Genomic DNA, 22868 nt, shown 5'->3' on the forward strand with positions numbered 1-22868 from the left:
ATAGCAAAAGATAAAACATCTGTATTTCATCAACTGCTACCTACATTTTTCGGTTTGAACATTTTAACTCTTCATAAGCGAATGCTTGATAATTAATTATTTAAGTAGATAATGCAGGCGATATAAACTTTGAAAATACGACCTGATGAGCATCTCTATGTTGGTTGATTAAAGAGTAATGTCACAGGTAATAATTTCTTTGTACTCAAACACATGTACACAGTCAGTAGTCACACTGATTTCAAGCAGGTCGTATGTCTGCTGTTAACAGCAAAAAAAACCCCTCTTCACCTTCTTCCCCCGTCCTTATCTTCATCTTGAATTAACCTACATCTTGGTTCCCAAGTTTCTGCATGATCTGCACTTTTATTTTCAGTTTCAAAACCAATGATAATAGAGAAGATAAGGTTCCATGTTTCTAAAGAATGTTTGTAGCATAAATATTTACTTAGAATTTTAATGATTATTTCCTAAAAAAAAAAAAAAAATAGTTTTGGAAGTAGTTTGCATAACAGCTTATTTTCTTAAAAAAATTAATTGGGAAGTAGTTGTAAAAATCTCTTCTGTCCATTTTCCCTTTTGCATTTATCAAAATGTCCATAAATCAGTAATCATGTTAGTTAGTAACGGAAATTCTGTTCTTACTGTTAATTTCTGTCAAATGGTGGTCTATCCTAACAGCTAAAAATTTGCAGAGCCTCCAAATAGTAAAATATGTTTGGAATTGCTGCAGCTATTAAGGCAATAGATGCCATTCACGGCAGTCTGTTAAGAAAAGTGTTGCTCTATGATAGGCCAGCACTGAGAGTTTAAAAATATCTCCTTTCGGTGTTCAATAGCACCTTTATTTTTTACCCCCCGCACATTATATTGTTGTGTGAGTCCTTCTTCAAAAAAAGCCAGTGAATAATTCAGTATTATTTTAACGCTGTTTAACTGAAGACACAACAAATATTCTTTGTTTCTCAAAAATGGCTGGACAGAGTAGCACAGTATTGTATATAAAGCAAGAATCCTTTAGCACCATCTGCTGGCATTGCCTTGAAAGCTGATCATGGGACCGACTCTCCAAAGCATTGCCTGGTAAAATATTTAAAAGATAGATATTTTCACATATATGGTGCAAAGAAATCGATGTGATTTGTTGTATAATTTTTATCTTTTTAATTCAAATTATAGTCAGAAAATACAATATGAATTTAAGGGTAACATATGAACTTAAATAGAAATAGATCGGGAGTTTTTTGTTAAGTGCGACTGTAAACCAAAATGAAATGCTTTGGGTTTTTTTACTAGAGCTTTAGCAGGTGCAATATTAAATTTTTTCTATTCCTGTTGTAAGTCAAATTCAGGTAAAATTTATTTCAGAACATTTATTTCAGAAATTTAATTTATTTTAGAAAAGTATCCATAACGTGTTTTGAAAAGGGTAGCAACCACTAAATATTCTTCTACCTAACATTTATTGCATTATTTGATGTTAGTCTTGAAAGCCTCGTGAAAGCTTAGTGCTCAGAGGCCCGAATGCCGTAATTGGTCCTGCAGTTCCCCGTATCTTCCCAGGGCACCGCTGTAGCCAGCGCAGCCAGTACTGGGACTATCTGCATGAATCTAGAACAGAGCCTTAAATTATACAGCTACAAAAGGTCACTGTCGTTTCGTTTTTAAACCGTAACACATTGATACCTCAAAGAGGTTGAGGCCTCATTCCTCCAAGTAGTCTATAAATCACATATAAATGATGGTTCTAGCCTCCAAATATTTAAACTGAGAAAAGATGAGGTATAACAGGTGGATGAATTCTGGTATATCTGGAAATCTGCAATGATGCTGCATAAGAAGTATAATTTTGTATTTATATAATGCCAAGGAAGTCACGTCATAGAGACGTATGAGGAAAAGCTCTTCACTGAAAAGAACTTGCAGTAGCATTCACTGATGGTTTGGTACTGATGAGCACGTAAGTTTGTGTGCTATAAATATTTGGTTTGGCTGTTTTGTTTGGTGTTAAGCGCAGCATCTTTATCATCCTTGTTTTCAACCGGCTAAGAGAGATTGTGTTTCAGGATTTGTCAATCAGAGTAAGTAATTGCAAGTAACACAGTAGAGCAAGTTTTGAGGCACGGTCCAGACACAAGTGAAGGTCGTATGTATTTCGAGACTGGAAACAGAGAAAGAGCTTGGATGCTGATTTTTTGGCAGTATCCAGCATGAGGTGTCACTACAACTACACGCATGAAATTCTCCAGAAGGATAAGGATATTTAGTGCTTCATGATGTAATGCAGACCTTTGAGTTCCAGGAAAAACAATGCTATATTTACAACTTGTAACTAATAGTTGATGTGGTAAAAGGAATTATATTCATATGGTAAATGAATACAACCTTAATGTGCACCATATGCATAGTGGTGGGATGATGCACTAATATATCACATTTATTTACCTTGTTTGGTTGCTGGGAAAAATAACTGTTCAGTTCAAAGCCTGTACCGTGTAAGACAGAACTGAGTAATGCAGAAGATGTAATAATTTATAGTCTAGAATAAAATTACCAACTTAAATGTTGTAAAAATTATTTGGTCAATACAATAATCCTGACTCAAGTAGGAAATTATTTTTAAGTGTTTCTAGATCTAAATTCTATTAACAGTAGCATCACAGAGGTAAGCATTACTCCACTGAGTGCAAGGGTACGGTCCGCTTCATTGAAAAAAATATCTGTTTTAAAACAGTTACTTTTAAAAAGACAGCTAATTTATGCACGCTCTGAACTTGGCGTATGCCGTCAGTATTCCCAGTTACATCGACATGTAAAGGTGGCAAGCACCTATCTAGTGCAATACACTGCTGGTGCATTGGTTTGGAATTAACTTTGCAAAGGCCATCCAATAGCTAAAGCACAGACTTTTATACATGCTGTTACGGAACAGTATTATTTTGCAGCGATGCATTTTTCTTATTTTAAATGAAAATAAATGATTTTAAGATAGTATTTTAATAGCAAAAAAAAAATAAAAATCAAAACCTGCCAAATTGGTCTGAATTCCCATGTAAAACCTCTCACCTCAGATTATTTTCTGCTCAAGGTATGAAATATTACATTAAGTGTCAACTAGTGGGGAGTCTCAGCATGTTGTAAGATGTCTTTTATCTTACAACAGTCCTGCAGTAGGTGCTATTTCTGACTGCTTGATGGGTTTTTTCATCTAATTGCTTGATGGGTTTTTTCCTTTTCTGTTGAGGTTTGTTGTTTGTTTTTTTTCTTGGACTTGCTACGTAATGGAATAGTTATACTATAAACCACAAGAGAGAAATATGAAGAAAATAGATTATTTTTTTAGCATAAACAAAAAAAGCCCCTTCATACAGCTGTTCTAGAACAATCTCAAACAAAAATGACGGTGTTTTAAAACTTCAAAGCTGATGTTTAAGTAGCAGTTTATGAAGTCGGGATGGTGCAAATATTAAAATATTAGTGTACACTGACCCTGAATATTCACCTGCAGATACTTTCCAGGGGCTTCAAAAAGGTCTGTATTCAGTGGGAGGAGTCCTGCTGAATGACTTCCAGGACTTCCAGCAGATGAATCCCCAGTAAGGGCGAACTCGTTCCAGAACGCTTCGCCGTGCACATGGTGTAGGAATTAAGAGGCTGGGGGTTATTGCCTTTCGAAATCGGAATTGTAATATCCAATTCAGGAAGGCCTGTTAAATCTTTTTCTTTACTGCGATTATTTTGGAAACACAGCGAGCCCATTCTCTAGACACAATGTGTATGAAAAATCTTGTATTAGTACTGAATAAATGTTAGTCGCTGCACAGACTGCGGGAAGGAATACATGTAAGCCTTTCCTGTGTTACGTTTGCTGAAACGAATTCTCCAAGATGAATCTAATTTTTTTTCTCTTTACTGAGTAATCTTAACAGCATTATAGCATCTTCTGTGTTTTACCTTTTTAGATTTTGCTTATGGGTAGAATGATATGTCATTCAAAGGTATCGTTCCTTTTTCAGAAAATGTACGGTTGAAGTGGTTTTTGCAAAAACAAACTTGCATCTAGGCATAAGGTTGTACTTTTTGTGGTAAAAAAAGTCTGAACAGATGGGAAGTAGTTTGAAGGAATTAGAGGAAATGCTGATGGAGTGCCATGTGAAGAACCAGACAACAATGAAGTTCCTATATAATATGAAAAGATTACATTGTTACATTAAAATGCATATTTACAAAGGAAGGATTCTTCAAACTGAAGTTTTAGGAATTCTTCAGTAATATTGTGTGCTGTCACTTTAGTGAGATCTCGCATCCGTCAAAGACCTAGCCTTTCTGCGCTGGGGAAATGAGCTTTTAACCAGTTGGCTGTTATTTAAATGTTCACCGTGTGGGATCTGTAAATAATGTTAATATACAGAGTTTATATAATAATTGAGAGTCATCACTTTGATGTAATTAAACTCTGAAACTTGCTATATAATCAACCTAGAAGCCTAGCAGCAAATGAGTTTTCTTGATTTACTTATGTTTTGCTGAAAGCACTTTTGTCCAAATGTCATATATTCTGTAAGTACATTTGTATTTCTCAAATTGATTTCAAACCTTTTCTTGTTTTCCTCAATTTTTATCACATGAAGCAACTTCAAAATTGTGAAATCTGTAAAATGATTTTTAGAAGGCTTTTCGTACATAGATAATTTGGTTTGGTTGATGTATCCTTCTGAGAAAGTACTCAAGCACTTCTTTTTGCAAGAAGTAGGTAAAAAGATAGTTAGATTAACTGATGCTTCATTTCATTTGGATTTTATATTGACATAAAATCACATAATTAATTTGCCATTTAAAAGTGCCCTACAGCCTCAGCAATCATAGAATAATAATTTAGAAATGACTGTTTGGCTGTCTGTGACATATCATAATTAACTGTCTTCTCAGCATAAAACATAAAAAGGAGCATACTCAAATATTTTATATTTTAATGTGTTGCCTAATATTATCTCACACAGAAATAGTAGGAAGTGCATCTCATATTTCTCTAGTTTGATTTCTTTTTAGGGAGAGATTTTTCTTTTAGGGAGAGCTATGTTTGGCTCAGCTCTTACGGCTTAGCGCTGCAAATACAGAAAGCGCTCTTTTTAGGAATGTACTGATGGCTTTAAAATGTCACGATCCTGTTTTGTTTTGTAACATCAGCAAAGCTGAAAAGATAGCGGAGAAAGACCCAGCAATACAAACCAATTTCTTGTTATCCAGTAAGGCGTATCTTCTTCTGGATGCCATTAAACTAGAAGAAAGTTTTGCCTTTGCTATAATCCTGCTGTTCCTCTTTAATCGTAGTTTCCAAACGCCTAACATTTTTCCACTGAAATATCGCCATAAGATGACATGATATCATGTGCTCTTCTTTTATCTTCCGAAGCCTGAATTTTATGATTTAAAATGTACTTTAGTCACTTAAGGAAGAGCGATATTTTATACAATTTTCTATGGGAAAACAGCTTTGCAGAAATTATTTATTGGAATGTAGGAGAGTTCTTTTGAAATATTTCGAATGGTTACTGTATAGGTAAAGTATTCTGTCCATTACTGGAAAATAATTTTACGTATGCCTCCTGTGACTTAAATAAATCATTGAGGACATTTGTTGCAACGTGAACGTGGCATTAAGACTCTCACAGCATTCAACTTCAAGTAGCAATCCAGCAATGGTATAGACTAAGGATATTATTATATAAGTACCATGCTGAGAAAAGCACATCTGTAAAACTGTTGTGTCTTGGTTATTAGTGCTAGGATTTGAACGATCTTTAATCTCATTTGACTTGTTCATCTTCCTTAAGGATCTCCATAAAGATGCACTGAGTATTCTTTTCAGTCCTTAGTTAGGGTTTGCATCAGTGGTCGTAAACCTGCTTAGCGGACAAAGACTCTTTTCCCTTTGAAGTCACTTCCCCAGCTTTTCAAAAGGTCTGCAAGCCGGTTCCCCTAAAACAATTTAGAAAAGTTTGAAGTGGTGCCCCTTAAACCAGCAACAAAATAAAATTTTCTCTTTGCATTATTGAAAACCATGACAATCTTCTGAAGCAATAACAGTTTAAAAGCTTTTAAAGAAATCTGTTCTGCTCTACGACCAGCTTTTAAGTTGACCCCATTATTTGGAAAATCAGAGGCTTGGAAACCCCTAAATACTTGACATTCTTATCAAAGGAGTCAGCCTGACTTTTCACAGGACTCCTCTTTTACAGTATTTATTCAAGTCCTGATTTCTTTAAAGATACTCTTCAGATTTCTTGTGTTTCTTTTTTGCATTAAAGTGTTTCTTTAGAAGAAATGTATTTTAGTAAACAGCTGATATAATTTATGAAACACTCATCCTGCCACCTGTAGATTTATATTCTGTTATGTTTGAAGTCAAGTCCAAATTCTAAAAAGCCTGCGAGCGTTACTTATGCAATTTTACTTTTCTGTGGACTGTGATAAATATATATGCTCAGTTTCTACTTGTTTTAACAATCTTATCTCCTACATTTTATGTATGTAGTTGCTGACAGCCTAACGTAGGCAAAGCCTACAGTAGCGTAGTTGCTGCGAGCAATAAGTTTACTATAAGGATTTTATTTATCTGCCCGTCCTAATAATTCAGACTTTGCTTCTTATAAGTCATTCTAACTTCAACATCTTCTATTCATTACCTGTGCTACAATGTTATACATTTAAAACTTCTCTGATTTCAAAAGTTGTGTTGACACGTGTGGTATATATTAGATTAATTCCCTGCTGATCCATGCGAGTATGTGTTAATTGCAATTTCTGAAAGCAAAAGATAGCAAATAAAGTAATAAAATCCGAATTCTAGAATTTTGCTAATGTAGGCAGCTCGTTAAAAGAAAACAAATTAACAAGAGCTTTAAATGCACAAAGCTGCCTCCTCTTTTATGGCTTGGGGACAACAGGGAGAAAGAATTGGGTCAACAGAATTAAATTGTTACTGAATAGTAAGACTGTTACGGTTGCTGTTACATTTTCCCCTAAAACTGCAAAATTGTGGTTTGTCTACACACTGTTCATTTACGAATCTTCTAAGGTGCCTGACCCATGTTTATGTGAGGGAAGTTCGATGGAGCAGACTTTCTCTAAAAGGTTTGTGAGCGTTCGTAGGATCAACCACCTGAGAAGTACCTGGAGGTCATTAAGTCTACCCTTACGCTTTTAATTTGTTGGGAGTTTTTCCTTTGCTTCTGAACTGTCTGCCATACTTCCTGGGTTTGAGCGTGTTTTGCCGAACACTATAGGCAACAAAAGCAATAGCTTTTAATGATTATTTATTAAGAGATTAGGGACAATTCAGCAAGTTGCTCCAAAGCATTTTCAGATTTAAAATGCTGATAACATACGTGCATATGTGTGTGTATATGTGCACACAAATGTATAAGTGTGTGTGTATATATATATGATATATATCTAAGAAGAAAAATATATATTTACTTTTCAAGATTTTGTATTGTGGATATAAATTATAGATTGTAACAGTAACTGCGGAATAAATCAAGTTTTGAAAGGTCAAAATCCTTGATTTGATACTTTGTCATAGCTTATGACTTTTTCTAAAAAGCCATTTGAATGTGGCAGCTACATGGACACTCTGGGAGAGCAAGAAAAATGTAATGTATGGAGAGTGAGCTAAGCTTTTATTTATGCAAGCCCAGACCTACGCTTCTTTTCCACAGAAGTCTCTCACCGTACATGTGCAGGGTCTGGGTAGCTACCTGTTTTAATGTAATAATATATTAATAATAAGACCCGGTACCAGTATTGCTGGTACTGTTAGGGCTCTACATGGACAAACTAATGACATTTTGCTGGTTTTATCTTTTGAAGTTACAACCCCAAATGTAATTTGAATGATGCTACCTTAGTAACTGATGGATTCAGTTGTCCCTATTATTATTCTGTCTCTTCTGCAAAACCTTCTCCTGTTTTTGAAGTAAAAAAAGTTTGATTTTACCACTGCTTTACTGCCTTGTTGGTATCTCGCATATCATCATGAAGTGAAATTATTCCCTGCTGCTTAAAAACTCGTCTAATCCTTTTTGAAACTACATGATAACATTGCCTAAACATACATTATTTGGAGTTTAAATGCTTTTTAAAATGCTATGAATAAACTAATTGTATGATAATACAGAAATAACATTGTGATTTCCATGAAATGCTAGCACTCCTGAAGAGGGTGGTCCAGCGGATCACCTGGGAGTGAAGTTATAAAACTATTCAAAGAGCATTATAGCATTTGCTTACCCTTTCTGTGTCTTGACCTGGAGAATAATTTTTTTTTCCTTTAAATATCCCTGTTGTACAATTTCTTTTTTTTGTGGTATCCACATATGTTTGATTAAAAAGAGTATCGCCAAAAAATACAGTCTTATTCATTCTTGTTGCAGGGAAATGTCTAATAGGAGCAGTGGTAATTAATGTTGGGTTTGGGTGTTTTGATTTTGCGAACTCATCTGAAATTCATACTGATTGTGGTTCGAACTCCACATCTTACAAGGAACTAGACATCAGGCTGAGGTTTCAACATTGTGACTAGGTTAACATAAAATCAGTCCATGGATGTTTTACTTCATCTTTGGGCATTGTAGGCGTCTCCTCTCAGTACCTGTCATAGCAACACTGGTGTTTACATACGCTTGTTATAGGAAAAGGTAGTAATTGACTTCGATCTCTTCCTACACACACAAAAAAAAAAAAAATAGAGGGGGAGATGGAAGGAGGGGAAAAAGCAAATCTGTGTGCTCCAACTTGTTTTTGGTTTTACTACACACCTGATTTTTATATTAACGTGTTAGCAAATGTGCAGGCTGAATTCCTATAGTATAGTGCTGCTGCAGTATGTAGATATGAGTACAGAACACCCATATGCAAACAGTAGCATAGAAGTGATTTGTAGGGAACATGAACTCAAACCGCAAGGAAACTGAAGACGCTTCAGTGATTGAAAGCAGTGATTTTAGAAATAGATTGTAACCAAGGATTGCTTTTATTGTTTTTTCACTCAAGGTGATTTTGCAACTCCTCGAGCTATTTTGACAGGACATGACTATGAGATCACCTGTGCTACCATTTGTGCTGAACTTGGCCTGGTAATAAGTGGTTCAAAAGGTAAGGTTGCTGTTGTCATTTCTTTCTGTTCATGAAGCTATAATCCTAACGCAAAGAGGAATATAGTCTCAGGTGGCAGAATTTATTAACTTTATGATGGTTTTATTTCTAACCTTGTTTTAGTTGCCCTGGAATTTGAAACCTCTTTTTAAACACAGTAAAACTGAGGATTATTTAGACACGTACAAGAAGAGGCAACCAGTTTCCACATCGGTTTGAACATCAATTTCCCTGTTATAGCCTGCTGATTACTATTTCTTTTTGCTTGTTTATCCAGTGTGTAATTGCACATAGCGTACAGTTGGATACAGTTCTTGACTGCCAGGATGGTGAAGAATGTTTGTTATGGATAACTTCTCAGAAAGGGAAGTTTTGATAGGTGCTCTAAAATACCTTAACACAAAGCTTTTAAGGGATAAGCCGTTCATGTTACTCTATGGCACGCTTAAAGTCATAGGCTTCCCACTTCAACATGGTAAAAATCCTTATAATGTATTATAAAAGCGATTACCTAAGTAGAAGTCATTACTTATTGTTTGATATATGATGTCTTTAAATGAGCATGTAAATCAATAACTAGAGATTTTATTCTGTCTCATTAGAAGGACCATGTCTCATACATTCTATGAATGGAGATCTACTGAGGACATTAGAAGGTCCTGTAACATTAGAAGGTCCTGAAAACTGCCTGAGACCAAAACTTATTCAAGCTTCAAGGGAAGGCCACTGTGTCATATATTATGAAAATGGCTTCTTCTGTGTATTCAGTGTGAATGGGAGACTTCAAGCCACTATGGAAACCGATGACAAGATAAAGGTGAGTGTACTCAAATGTGTGCTACAGACTGTCAGTTCCAGTATCGGGAAAAGATGTTGATGTTGGAGTTGTGTGGAGACTCTTTCTATAGCCAGGCCATAGAAATACATTGTACTAGACAACAACAGCAACATTCTGACAATACTGTAGTTAAGGGGACCCTGTACTCCTCATAGTACCGTTTTTAGTTTTAGAATAACTCTCTTCATATAGTAAGGAATATTCTGTAGGCATTTCCTTGAACTGGAGAATACAAATATTACTAATTGCTGACCAGGAGAAGCTGGGCTACTTCTTTACTTTTGAGTCTGAAGGCAGGAGGTCATTGGACATGCTGGTTTGGTTGTTGGCTTTCCCTTTTTTGGCATTTCTGTCTACATTCCTTCATCTTAGCTTGAGATGTGTGTTGTGCTAAGCTTCAGGAAGTTTATAGGCATATGTCTATATTTCAACTCTTCAGCCCCTTTGGCATTTGCTGAGCAGGCAGCTAGGTTCCACATCTTTAGCTGCAAGAGACATGGAGCAAGTCCAAAACTATGCAGGAGGCATTTTAAGCTTATGGATTTATGGAAATTATTTGATAATACAAAATGCAGGTCTTTTGACAGTTCCTATGAAATAGTACCTGTGAAGCAGAGCAGAACCCGCCAGCTATACTGCAGTGAAGCAGAAATGTCAAAAGAATACTTTCTTTGAATTAAAAATATTCCCACTTTTTCCTTGAATGAGAAAGAAAGGAAAGGGAAGGTAAAAAAATGAACAAGCGTTACCAAATCTGGTAGAAAGTTACGGAATGCAGCAGAGACACGAAGCAAAATCGCGTTGCTGGGTCAGCATTCAGGCTACCTGAATTATCTGAAGTTACGGTCTCTGTGCCAGTAGTCAAGTTCTGAGAGGCACAGAGTCACAGAATGGTTGAGGCTGGAAGGAGCCCCTGAAGATCATCTGGTGCAGCCCCCCTGCTCAAGGAGGGCCATCTAGAGCCACTTGCCCAGGACCATGTCCAGATGGCTTTTGAATATCTCCAAGGACGGAGATTCTACAGCCTCTCTAGACGTTCTTTTGCCAGTGCTTGCTCATCCCCACAGTAAAGAAGCGCTTCCTATATAAAACCAGTTTAACTATTTAAAATCAGCAAGAGGCGGCTTTTGTTGTGGTAAGCATTTGGCAGTACTACACCTCCAAGCTGACTTTCATAATCTGATGGAAGAGCCCAGCAACTCAGCTGCTGGGATTTCCAGCGTTCTCTTGAGTTGAGAAAGTTTTTCTTTCAAACCTTTTTCCTTTACTTAGATTAGATGTTTCAGGAAATAAAGGCCTCTCTGCCCTCATGTTCGTTTTACAGAATTATGGAAATTCTTTCAGATGTTGTGCAAAATTGTGAGCATTTTTAAATTTTCACCTCTTCTTCTCTTGACTCTATTCATATTAATTCTTAAGATCGAGGAATCTGTTAATATATTTGAAAGAATTTTCGATTGTCATTATATCCATTTTATAACTTACATGGAACAGTGAATGCTCCATTACCACAGAAGTCTCCTGTGTAGTTCGGTATATTCCACTTAAAACCTTCTGCAGCTCTGTTGTGTACTATACTCTGTTGATCCAGCATGCCTGCGTTTCAAACTGTCAGGTACGTCGATGGCGGAATATGCAGAAATAACTCTCTGTGTAGGTCTCTTTTCCATAGCGAGAGCGCTGTCTGCAGCAGGGAGAGGGCATTTGATCTTTGGATGCTGTGGCAGCCCCGAGTGCGGACTTGAGGCTGGGGAAAGAAAGAAGGAATGTGTATATTTATGTCCCAAGCCATTTTCCCAAATTAATGGAGATTCTTGCTTCAATTTTTAATCTTTCTTCAATTCCCTGAAATTGCACCTTTGGCTGTCCTTGTACAAATGCTTTTGAGATTTTCAGCCTGCCCTTCATCCTGGTTCTTTCCATAAAACGAGTACATATCACAGTGTTTTCTCTTTTTACAATAATAATGTTGATAATCTGTCACTTTCAGTTGTGATTAGGTTGTCAGCTAGGCCGGCAAATCTGTAAAATATCTAGAAATCCCTTGCTGGCTAAAACAATTTCTGTAGTGTTTCAGTCAGTACCCACAGCTTTAGGAATGTTGCTAGAGGCAATGGAAGTTCCGCTCTCTGTGGGCCAGAATTACATATGTACAGGGGTTTGGGTTTTATTTTGTTTTGTTTTGTTTTCTTTCTCTCCCAGTGGTCCCAGTTGGGCTTTACGCTTAAACAACCTACAGCGTCTTTCCAAGTGCTTCTGCACTATATCATATTATAAGGCAAGTGGCAACCGTGTGATTAAAGTAGGGGCATTTAAAATGAATAGTACCTACCCATGGGCTGTGCTGACAAACACCTTTCATTGCTTTTTGCTCGACAAGGATAGAAAGGGAAGGAAAAGGTCATAAATGTTGAATCTGTAATGTAAAATTCTAGTTTCTATTTTCCTGTGGTCATAAGTGTTGGCTCTGTCGTGTAACATCCTAGTTTCTATTTTCCTATGTCATTGCGGACCGCTATTTCAGAACGTTATTGACAAAACTAGCGGTTTTCAATAGTGATGTTTGGAACAGACTTCTGATTTTCTTTCTTGTGTTCTTGTACTTGAAAACTGCTAGAAAAAATTCAGGCGCTCTGGGGAAATTCAAAGTCTAATCAATGCCTTCCACCTGTTTTTGTTTTAAATACCGTATTGCTCAGTGGAGCTTAGGCATATCGCAGTACATCTACCACGAAATGTTTAGATATCTTAATGAATAACTTAACTCTAAATAGTCTGCTTGTTCTGAGAAGTAAAGTTATTTTACCCTAAACAAAGGCTGTATGCTGTTTCACCCAGAGGAACCAATTTATTTTCCTTTCCCGAGTCTGTTTTGAAATGTGGAAGTGCCCACAAGACTCCTGCTGCTGTAAGCCAGGGCTGTCACCGTGTCGGCTCTGCCTTTTTACAAAGCGCTGCCTTTCAAAAATCTGAGACGTTAAAAGGGATTTGTGCAAAGTTTTGAGACTTTCCAAGGAAATACAAGTCAGAATGCAGCTTTTAGAACGTTGCTGAAGTTGTGCGCTTTGGGGATTATTTGAGAGTCTGAAGCTCACGTTGTGAGAAAGATTAGTTGCAGAGTTGTTTCAGTTTCATACCTCGCAGAATCGTAGATAAACTACGCTGAGGAAAAGCAGAACAGTAAAATTGATTCATATCGTCTTCTACACCAGTTGGAGTACTTGGGAGTAAAAGCATCCTTTCGTTTGTTAAATCATGAAGGGCATGTCATGAAACTGAAATGTTGACAGGATGACCTTTTTCTTCCATTCATTCCTTCATTCATATATATATATATATAGAGAGAGAGGAGTGGCTGAGAAATTTATTAATAAACAACAAAAATAAATAAATCAACATCTTGTCTTCATGACAAGCCAATGACTTAATAAAATTGCATAGGTATTAGTAAGGGTTCAAAGCCTATACTTTATTTAATCAAAAGATCACAAAACCCACTGCCTTTTGCAGGTAGTGGAAGAGTTAAAGATTAATGGCTTTAATTTGCCTTTTAATATAGCATTTCTTCAGTAAAAGCCTCAAGTATAAAATTCAAGTGAACCGTGACCATAAGGTTAATGGATTTTCATCAGCTGAATTTTATAAGTGTAGCAAATAATTATTTGTCACGGTCTTCATTGCAATTTGAAAATACCCTTAGGAGACTGCCATTGCTATAGAGAAGAAAACCACCCGATATTGATTTTTGCTTCTAATGAATAATCTTTTTAATAATTGTGGGTGGTCATGATCATCTACTCAGTGCATGCAAGTTCTAGATAATTTTCACAGTCTTATCTCAGTTTGTTTTCTACCCTTTTCTTACTGAGTTACTACGCTCTTCTAAGAGGGTCTCTGAATGAGTTTTCAAGCTCCTTGGGGCTGGGCTTTGGGAGGTGCTGAGTGTATTTTTGTGGGCTGGTAGAAACAATCACAGAAGCAATTTATGGTTGGAACATTTGGGTTTTTGTGGGAGGAGCCTCAGCTCAGAATACTCACTTCTAACCTTGGTTAGTATTCAATTTTCCAGACTGAGATATGGCTGGAAAAAACCTCCACATATTCTGCTTTCTTCTGTCTAAATTTACATGTACTTGTTGTCTTCTTAATTCAAAACACAGCTGGAATAGGTTTATCATCTGGGGTTTTTTTCCAGTGCTATATTTTGCTTACAGTATACATTTGTATTTCAGTTACATTCATTTTAAAGTTATTGTGTGAAATAAAATTTTAGCAATGTGATGCATTCTTATTACTTGGGAGTTGTTGCAATAAACACTTTAAATTTATAATATAATGTGGAAACCCTATATTAATGTGATATTAAAGGATATATTTGGCATCATAGTACTAGAGTACAGCGATGCAAAAAATACAGATGGGCACTATGTCTGACTTCAATTATTGCCATTCACGAGCAGTATCTTATGTACACTGTATATTTTGGTTTCTAGGCTTGTCAGCAGTCTGTATAAACACTTTAATGTTGCATGAACGTAACATTTTTGTGTTTCAGTTTCTCTCATTTTTGTGGTGCATGCGCTATAAATTCTGTATATTAAAAAGCAACAACTTCCTTTTCCTGAGGAATTTAAAATCACAGTCTGTTACAAGTTTTGCATACTGAAAAACTGTAGAAGCAGAGATTGCAAGTGCCAGAATACTTGCAGACTTCAGCAGAGAGAGATATGCTTGCAAGATCCTGTCGTCAGTTTTTTCCACTGTTTCCTAAATTTAAATCTCTGAGCTGGAATTTTGCTTGGAGACTATCATCTTGAGGCAATCTCCTTGCCTTCCAGTGACAAATTTTTTAGTTAAGTGGATCAATCTATTTGTAGAATGTGTGTGTTTGGAATTTAAAAGCCATTGCTCTCAGTATCCTCCATTCTTACATTATTCCATTGAAAAGTTTTGTGGCTCTATACCTTGGGTCAGGGAGCTGAAATTTATCATGAATTAGTCCTTGTGTGAAGGTGTGTATTTTGTTGAAAAGCTGCCCAAATTAGGCTGATTCACAAATCACAGGTTAAATGCATTCAGTAGATAATGCTTAGCATCAACATTCTGTACGGAACATCTGGAGCCCAGGGATGCAAAGTTTTCCCCTGCAACCAATCATCCCCTACAGCGAGGTGCGCAAAAATGCTGTGGCAAGAAACGTGATGAGGTGATCCTGGACGAGGCAGGGGAAGGACTGATGGGGAAGCAGAGGAGAAAGAAGAGCAGAATCCAGGATAGAACCAAGGACAGAATGAAACGAGGTGTTTGCAAGAGCGACAGGAACAGAGAAGTAGAGATGCAAATGTAGAAACTTGTCAGAGACTGGGAGAAGACCGAGGCAGAAAGGAGTGAAGGAAAAAAGGGAATTGTAAGTAGCAGCAATGGAGTGAAGGATTAGGTAGGAGCAGGAGTTTAATAGTAGGTAATAGTGCTTCATAGTAGCAAAGTTCCTTATTTTCCTTTTGATAACAGCAGATCATCTAGCAAACAACTAGGAAAGTTGTTTCTCCCCCTTCCATGTGCTCAAATGAAGAGGATGGTAGGCTGCTGCTGTGCCGAGGATTGCATACAAAAAGAGAAGTAGAGAGCAGAGAAGGAAAAGAACAGAAGTCAAGCTGGGGAGCAAAAGTCAGAAAGAGAACTGAGAAGAGGCATCTGGAAACAGAAAGAGAGCCTAGGAAAAGGTTAGGCCTTAGAGGAGTTATTAATAATTGTCCAAACTGTAGTTTTAAGGGTCTCGATCTTGCTTGTAGCTTGTGCTGATGTCATTCCACATGACAGAATTCATTCAACTTTTTGGTTTTGTTTTTTGGGAAAACCCTACAAATGCTTCAGTTTTCCCAGATAACTGGGGGATGAGGCTATAAAATCAGGGCCCTGGTGTCCTCTACTGCCTAAATTTCTTCTCTGCATGACAGGACAGAGATATACTTTCTGATATTCCTGTTCCAGTGATTGTGGGTGCTGGGGAGCACAAGGGGAAGGGACTGTCTCATGGCCAGCCTCACAGCATCTCCTTCTGTCACTGTGCTGATACAATACTGGGCTAGATGGATCATGGTCTCTCTGACCCTGTTAGGGTATCACTTATTTTAGTAAAATTTCAAGTTCAGTTCTCTTAAACCACATTTTGGCTTATTTAAACTAGCAAAATCCCTCTTTAAGAAATATTTCTCATGCTTCCAGGCATCTTAATATCTGATAGTATCATCTGGTCATCAGTCATCAGGTAACTGAGGAAAGTTGCTGTTTTTCCAGGTGCTCAGTATATATCATGATTTTTCCAAGAGCACACAAGAAATATCAAAATAGATGGAAGACTCCTGTTTCAAGAAGTCTTCACTGTGAAAACCAATGAAATCCCATCTTTCTCCATGATCTGGATCCCAAATAAAGATTTCAAATGTAATTTGCCATCAGTCCCCATGATGCATGCAAAATCAGGGTGTAAGCCATTGAATTTGTCACAGGTAGTTTCAGGATAGATGATGAAAGGAAACATAGTCTCGGTGAAGAGGGCTGGGTCATTATCTTGTTAATCCAGAGCAGGAATCTAAAAACGCTCATCTAAATTAATTCTAGTGATTTGTATAACATTTCGGTTCCCTCCATCATTCAGCCTTTTGCCAGAGAGAAAAGGAGGATAACTTCTGCTAAGCTAGTATTAAAGACCCTTGGGGGAATGCCAGGTACTATATTTTAATGCCAGTGTTGCTGGATCTTGTAAATCTCGCTAATTAGAACAGTAAATTTCTTTATCTGACCTCATATTAGATCTTTGGAATATGAAATAAATTACAGGTGAGGTAAAAGTTAACCAGTGACATCTAATGTATTAAAGAGATTTGTGCATAATAACATTAATTCTGTTGCTGGCTAGAATAACATAACAATAATGTTGCTTCTGAAAAGCTTGTATCGATACCAAGTCTCCCTAGACATTCAGCTGTCAATATGAAACCTCTTATGAAAGTATAAAAGAGGGGGAAGTAAGAGCAACACATATTTATCTGACAAATATCCATGTGATTTCCCCTTAGGCCATTCAGCTGAGTCGAGATGGACAGTATCTGCTTACAGGTGGAGACAACGGAGTTGTCATGGTCTGGCAAATGTGGGACCTCAAGCGGCTTTTTGCTTACCCGGGGTGTGATGCTGGAATCCGATCCATGGCCCTGTCGTATGACCAAAGGTTAGAACAAAGAATGGTCTTCACAAGAATTTCGGAGGATATATACTGACAATTAAAGTGCATTTTTTTTTCCTTCTGATTTTGATTTTCTGTGGATCGCGGATCCGGCTGATTATATTGAGAATTCTGCGCTTGCATAAGTTTCTTTCTAACATGTCATATTTAAGGCAGATACTCTTTCTCAGGATTTCAGCTCTTGGGGGAATGAAGAGAGATTCAAGAAATCTTACTTTGGCAGACTTTCAAGATAGTTTGAGTTATTGGCCTGTGCCAATGTACAGTGTGGGTCACATGGAGGTGGAAGGTTACATATGTGCTTTTCATGTTTCTTCTTTCACTTACAGTACAAATCATATTCCTAATTCCAGATCTTTATGCTAAAAATAGAACAGTTACAGTTGCACAATAAGATTCCCTCCACACATCCATATTTTGCTAAAGCAAATATTAATTTTCATAGAAAACATAGAAAAGCTATCGACATAAAGCATGACCCTTTTTGAAGATTCCTTCTACTGACTGCAGTTAATAGTTTTACATTACACTTTCCAATGCAGCTGTACTTAATGGTCCCATGTTTTTATCACAAAAGTATTGTTTGTTTATAAGATGGATGTTTACCATTTCATTTGTAGCCTTTTAGCTTGCGGGGTAGAATTTTGTTTGCTTTGGTGTATTTGCTTAGTGGAGTTCCCGTGTTCTTTTCAAGCAGATTTGGCTCCTAAATCTCTTAGGAACATCTGCATTGTTTTAGCATTTTTACCTTACGTAAAATGAACTTGAAAAAATCCAAGTCAGCAAAATCTGTGGACTTCAATCAAACATTCAACTTCTTGTTAAGCATAGTCAGAGATTATAGGCATTTTGGAAGAAACAGTTTTCCATTAAAAAGCCCCTGCTGTTAAAAATATTTCAAAAGCTGGAGTTACATCTGTTGAATTTTAGACCTCTGAAATATATAAAATTTTGCATTTAGAGAATCTTTAAACTGTATTAATGGCATGTCAGCATAACCTTTGCATGTCAATAAACTGAAATTTAATGTGGATATCTATAAATTTATCCGCATGCGCAAGTTAGGAACCTATTCACTTTCGGTTTGAAGACACAGAAACTCAGAAGAGATTTACTCAGAGTATTTTACTGAGTAATTACTCAGAAATTACACATAATTACTCAGAGCAATTTATTTGGTATGCATGAATGTATGTGTTTGAGTGACAGTGGGTAAAAAAACTTTTTAACCTAATACAAAACCAATCAAAATGGTGCTCTTGAAATGAAATAGTGTGATACTATCAAAATGCCATGTTTTGATGATCTCATTATTTGTCTTTGATTTGAAGGAAAAATGACAGCTTTTTATTCTGAATGTTTTTTTAATTCTGCAGCTTTTTTCCTGAAATGCGAGAATTTTATACATCCGCATACTTTTGATTTTCATAAAACTTTAATATGAGACAGTAGAAAAGACGGTATAGATACTCTTGTAATTGTGTGCTACGTCAGGGTCATGTCTTTTCAAACAAATCTGAATGATCTCTAGTAGCAGGCCAAGGATAAGGAATTTAGAAAGAAAGAGTGCCTCAGTAGGAGAACGCAGTGATTGCTTTCAGGAACTTCCAAAACAATCAAAGCCTTCAAATTGCTTTCAAACCCAAACATTAACATCTGAACCCGAACATTCCATCTGAAGTCCTGTGCCCATGTAGATCATGTGCTTAAATGGAGGTGGCGAAACTGAAATGAATGCTTCTCCTAGCCTTCATAGAACCATGGAATCGTTTTGGTTGGGAGAGACCTTTAAGATCATCAAGTCCAACCGTTAACCTAGTTATCACTAATCCATTCCTTCACTTTGCTGTTTCCCCTGGCCTTCATCCCACTCCAGTACGCCCCGAAAACCAACCAAGCAAGTCAAGAGACAATCACAGGAAACCTGAAGTGTCCTTGCAGGGCAGTGATGCTGGTAAAACAATTCTGTTGTCTAACTCTCAGTTGTAGCTTCAGGCGAAGCATACAAACGATTGTATGGTGTTTGGTGTGGTTTGCAATCAATAAATCTGTCAGAGGTGGTGCAGATGGCAGTTTTATTCAAATCCAGCTTGCTGGAGTCCTTGGAAGCCCAAGATGGGAGCCCCTAAAGCCTGACTTTTCTGGTAGGTGGAGCACTTGTAGCTCCAGCTGTCTTCGGTAGAAGGTGGCTGTTGCCTTGGGTTCTTGTGTGTTGACTCATCTCTCTGAATGTGTGGCGGTTCACTAATGAATATGGTCTTGTGCTTTCCTTAGGTGTATAATGACTGGCATGGCATCTGGCAGCATAGTGGTTTTCTACAATGATTTCAATCGTTGGCACCACGAGTATCAAACCAGATACTGATCTTCACAGAGACCAAGATCAGCGCCGATGTGGGCAGCTGTTGGCAGAAGGAAACTGAACACAGCACGCCCGCCTTGGTGTCTTGCCACGACGTTGTTTCTTATAAATAGCTATATTACATCTGAATGTAACTTGAATTTGCTGGAAGAAGCAACCTATTTTTTAAAGTTAATTGCTATTTTTGTAGACCTTGCTTGACTTTTTTGGGGGAAGGGCAAAGAAGCAGAAAAATGGCTGCTGGGTTCTGTAGTTAAAAATCTATATTTTTAGTCATAATGAGAAGTCTATTTTGATCCCTGTATGTAAAAGAAACCTAAAGTAAAGACGGTTAAAACTCACATTCTAGCTATATTATGAAGAAACGGATTTTCCATCTGAAGCTTTATCTATAACCTTGAGGAATATATGATTTTAACATAATGGCAATGAATTACGATGTTTGGGGAATTTTAGTCTGTGCTATCTGTACCACACTTTGTCTCGTACTTTTCCAAATGATTGTACTACATCAGCACTGAAGTTTCTGGGAATCAATGGTAATAATTTAAATTATGGTTAATGTAATTTTAAACTTTGCAGATCGTTTCCATCAATGTTACTATTCAAGCATGTTTCTAGACCTAGAAGATTAGTTCTTTTTTAGTTGTATGTTTTGTGCAGTTAGGAGAGAGAAATCGGGAATGGAGTTTGTGTTACATCGAGTGTGAATCCTTCTAGTTTCAACCTGGCATCTCCTTCAAAGCGCACCAAAATGTGGATTGTTCCTCAAAACCAGAAAGGCTCTTCTGTAGACTTTGAAGTCAAATTAGAAACCCAGAGAGGCAGGTATTTTTTAATAGGCGTGAGTACCAAAGCGCACTTCTGCTGGTTGCTGTGAAAGCACTAGAAAGGCAGGTGTTTGCTGGTGCAGAGCCCCTTATGGCAGCAGAAGCACTAGACTTGCAGGTGACTTTCTTTTTTTTCCCCCAGAACTAGCCCCTGCAATACTGTGGCACATGCCGTATTCCTTTTCTGCGGATAGTAACAGTACCTTTTCTATTTTGCTATCACCAAATCCAGTCAGATCCTGCCCAATCATTACCTCTCTCTTTTAGGAAATGAAAACTAATTTATACTAAGGAACAATAAGTTATTTTGGTGTTGCACAAATCTACTTTTCTACGAGATTGCTGTGCAGAACTCTGTGAAAATATTTGTGAGAAGAACTGTTATTGTTTTGTAAGTCTGTATTGCATAAAAAACTTCTTTCTATGTTGTGATCTCTCTGAGTTGAAATTTACATTCCATATCTGTATTGATACATACATTTCGCTAGCTGCCTACTAGAGCAGTTCCTGGTTTTTCTAAGCGTTTAACTACTAGCTCTTTCAGTAAAGATTTGGAATGAGGAAATTCAGTTTGAGTGAATAAATTAAATAAAATTACATTTGTAATTGAGAGCTTTGGCGGAGTACTGGGTTCTTGCGATTCAGCGTGTATTCACGCTAGAGGAACTAGGTGCTGTGGCTCATGCATTCAAAGTACTCTTGGTGTTTATGCAACGGTGACTAAGTTTTCTGTGCTTTCTGCATTTTTATACTGATGTGGTTATGGTGGTATCAGTAGAGTTGCATTTTTATGTTTTGTGTAGCAGAAGGATTATCTGATTAAGAGAAGGCTGGAGTTGTCCTGTGTGCGGTAAGTGCCCAGTTATGTGAAACTTGTACTTCACACATCCTTAAGTTCAACAGCATTCATAGCCGTATATCAGAAGGTTTTGAGGGGAAATTGGTGCGCCCTCCAAGTGCAGTTTGCATCTGTCTCAGGCCAGGGGTGGGTTTCCTAGGCTAGGTGGAGGGAAAAAAGAGCCTAAACAAACAAAGGTGAATTTGCCAAATGGCAATCCTGACAGTATTCTCTTTATGATCTCCTGCTGACTTAGGAAACACTTTACTATTGAAAAAAGTAATAGTGTCTGATCTTAGAGCCTGAACATTTTGCGGGGAGTTGTTTTGGTAGTTTGCCTGTCTTAGAAAGGGCCCTGTTGATCATGAGATTGCTTTCCCAAACTGAGAGCACGACTGTACCTGTACCTCCCCTCCTCAGTTGCATCCAGGCAGCGTGTGACGATGGGCAACTGTGCCATGGTATCAAGCATCTCTCAGGGCGGCAGCAGCAGTGATGCCGGCTGGTGTTTCGCACATTCCGAGTGCTGCAGCTGTTCCGTGGAAAAGGACGTCTCCGTCTTCTGCTCCGTGAGCAAGCCTGTGAAGACACCCCTGTTCTGGACTGCTTTGCTGGTGGCTTTGGTGAGTAGGACATACCCCTCCTTCCACGGGTAAACCAACATCCCTCGGGCACTGTCCTGGGGGGCCAGGCTTCCACTTGGGATCCCAGCTTTGGCTGAACTAGTCTGTGTCATGCTGTTTGTGATGAGGTGGCAAAAAAGGGTTAAATTTCTGACTATTCAGGTATTTGTTAGTCTATTCAGGGCAGCACCTGTGTCAAAGGGCGTGCCTGAAACCTGTTGAATCCACAGGTGCCAGGCATTAACCTGCAGCTGAACCTCAGTTAGCTGTTATTTGCGGACTATTCCTCAAAAGAGGGAGAGGAGTCTTCTAGTTCCTCAGAATTTGGAGGGAGCGTTTATGAAATGCGGTTTTTTATGTGACAGTCTGGGCTTTCTTCTGTTCTGGTAAGTTCAAGCGGGTATGGTGTTAGCTGTGTTTTATTGCAGGTGCTCTGGAAAGCACTTCTCTTGAAATCCCTTCTATTTTGTGAAAATGGCTGATACAGATGCTGTAGGATCTGGCAAGAGATGATGGTATGGTCAGAGTGGTGGTTTCTTTGAAGGGAGTTCATGTTGTGATGTTACTGCAAGCAAAGGTAAATTAATGCCATAATACTTTTGAGACTATTTCTTCAGTTTTTGGCTGTGTTGTGCTATGTGCTATCAAAAAGCCTCTGCACCTGGAAAGTGTGCCTCCTGCAAACTATATGTATTTATTACTGTTTCTGGTGCTGGTGTACTCTTGGTAGTCCTCCACCTATCTGCAGCACGTTGTATTCTGCTAAAGAATCCTGCTCTGCTGATTTAGCATTTAGCAGAATAAATGTCTGAAAGAGCTAATCTGATACCAATATAATACAGAGAGTTATCTGTGGATGTTCTGCTGATGGAGGTTGTCATTCACGAGGAAAGGGAGAGTTTAGTATCCCAGAATCGTTTAGGTTGGAAAAGACCCTTAAGATCATCCAGTCCAACCGTTAACTTGGCACTGCCA

General features: G+C 37.7%; 1 protein-coding gene across 4 annotated transcripts in view; it reads left to right on the plus strand.

Annotated features, from left to right (window-relative positions):
- Positions 1-21044, plus strand: part of LRBA (LPS responsive beige-like anchor protein) — a 414027-nt gene extending 392983 nt beyond the window's left edge. For 3 of the 4 annotated variants that reach the window (XM_074588815.1, XM_074588817.1, XM_074588816.1), the window contains exons 54-57: positions 9055-9156; positions 9759-9973; positions 17074-17225; positions 19515-21044. In XM_074588815.1, the coding sequence (XP_074444916.1) occupies positions 9055-9156; positions 9759-9973; positions 17074-17225; positions 19515-19605 (560 nt within the window). In that variant the 3' untranslated portion in view covers positions 19606-21044. The remainder of the gene's footprint in view (positions 1-9054; positions 9157-9758; positions 9974-17073; positions 17226-19514) is intronic. The other variant, XM_074588818.1, reaches the window with a different exon arrangement.
- The last annotated feature ends 1824 nt before the right edge of the window (positions 21045-22868 follow it).

The sequence above is a fragment of the Larus michahellis genome, chromosome 5, assembly GCF_964199755.1.
Source record: "Larus michahellis chromosome 5, bLarMic1.1, whole genome shotgun sequence".
Classification (NCBI taxonomy): domain Eukaryota; kingdom Metazoa; phylum Chordata; class Aves; order Charadriiformes; family Laridae; genus Larus; species Larus michahellis.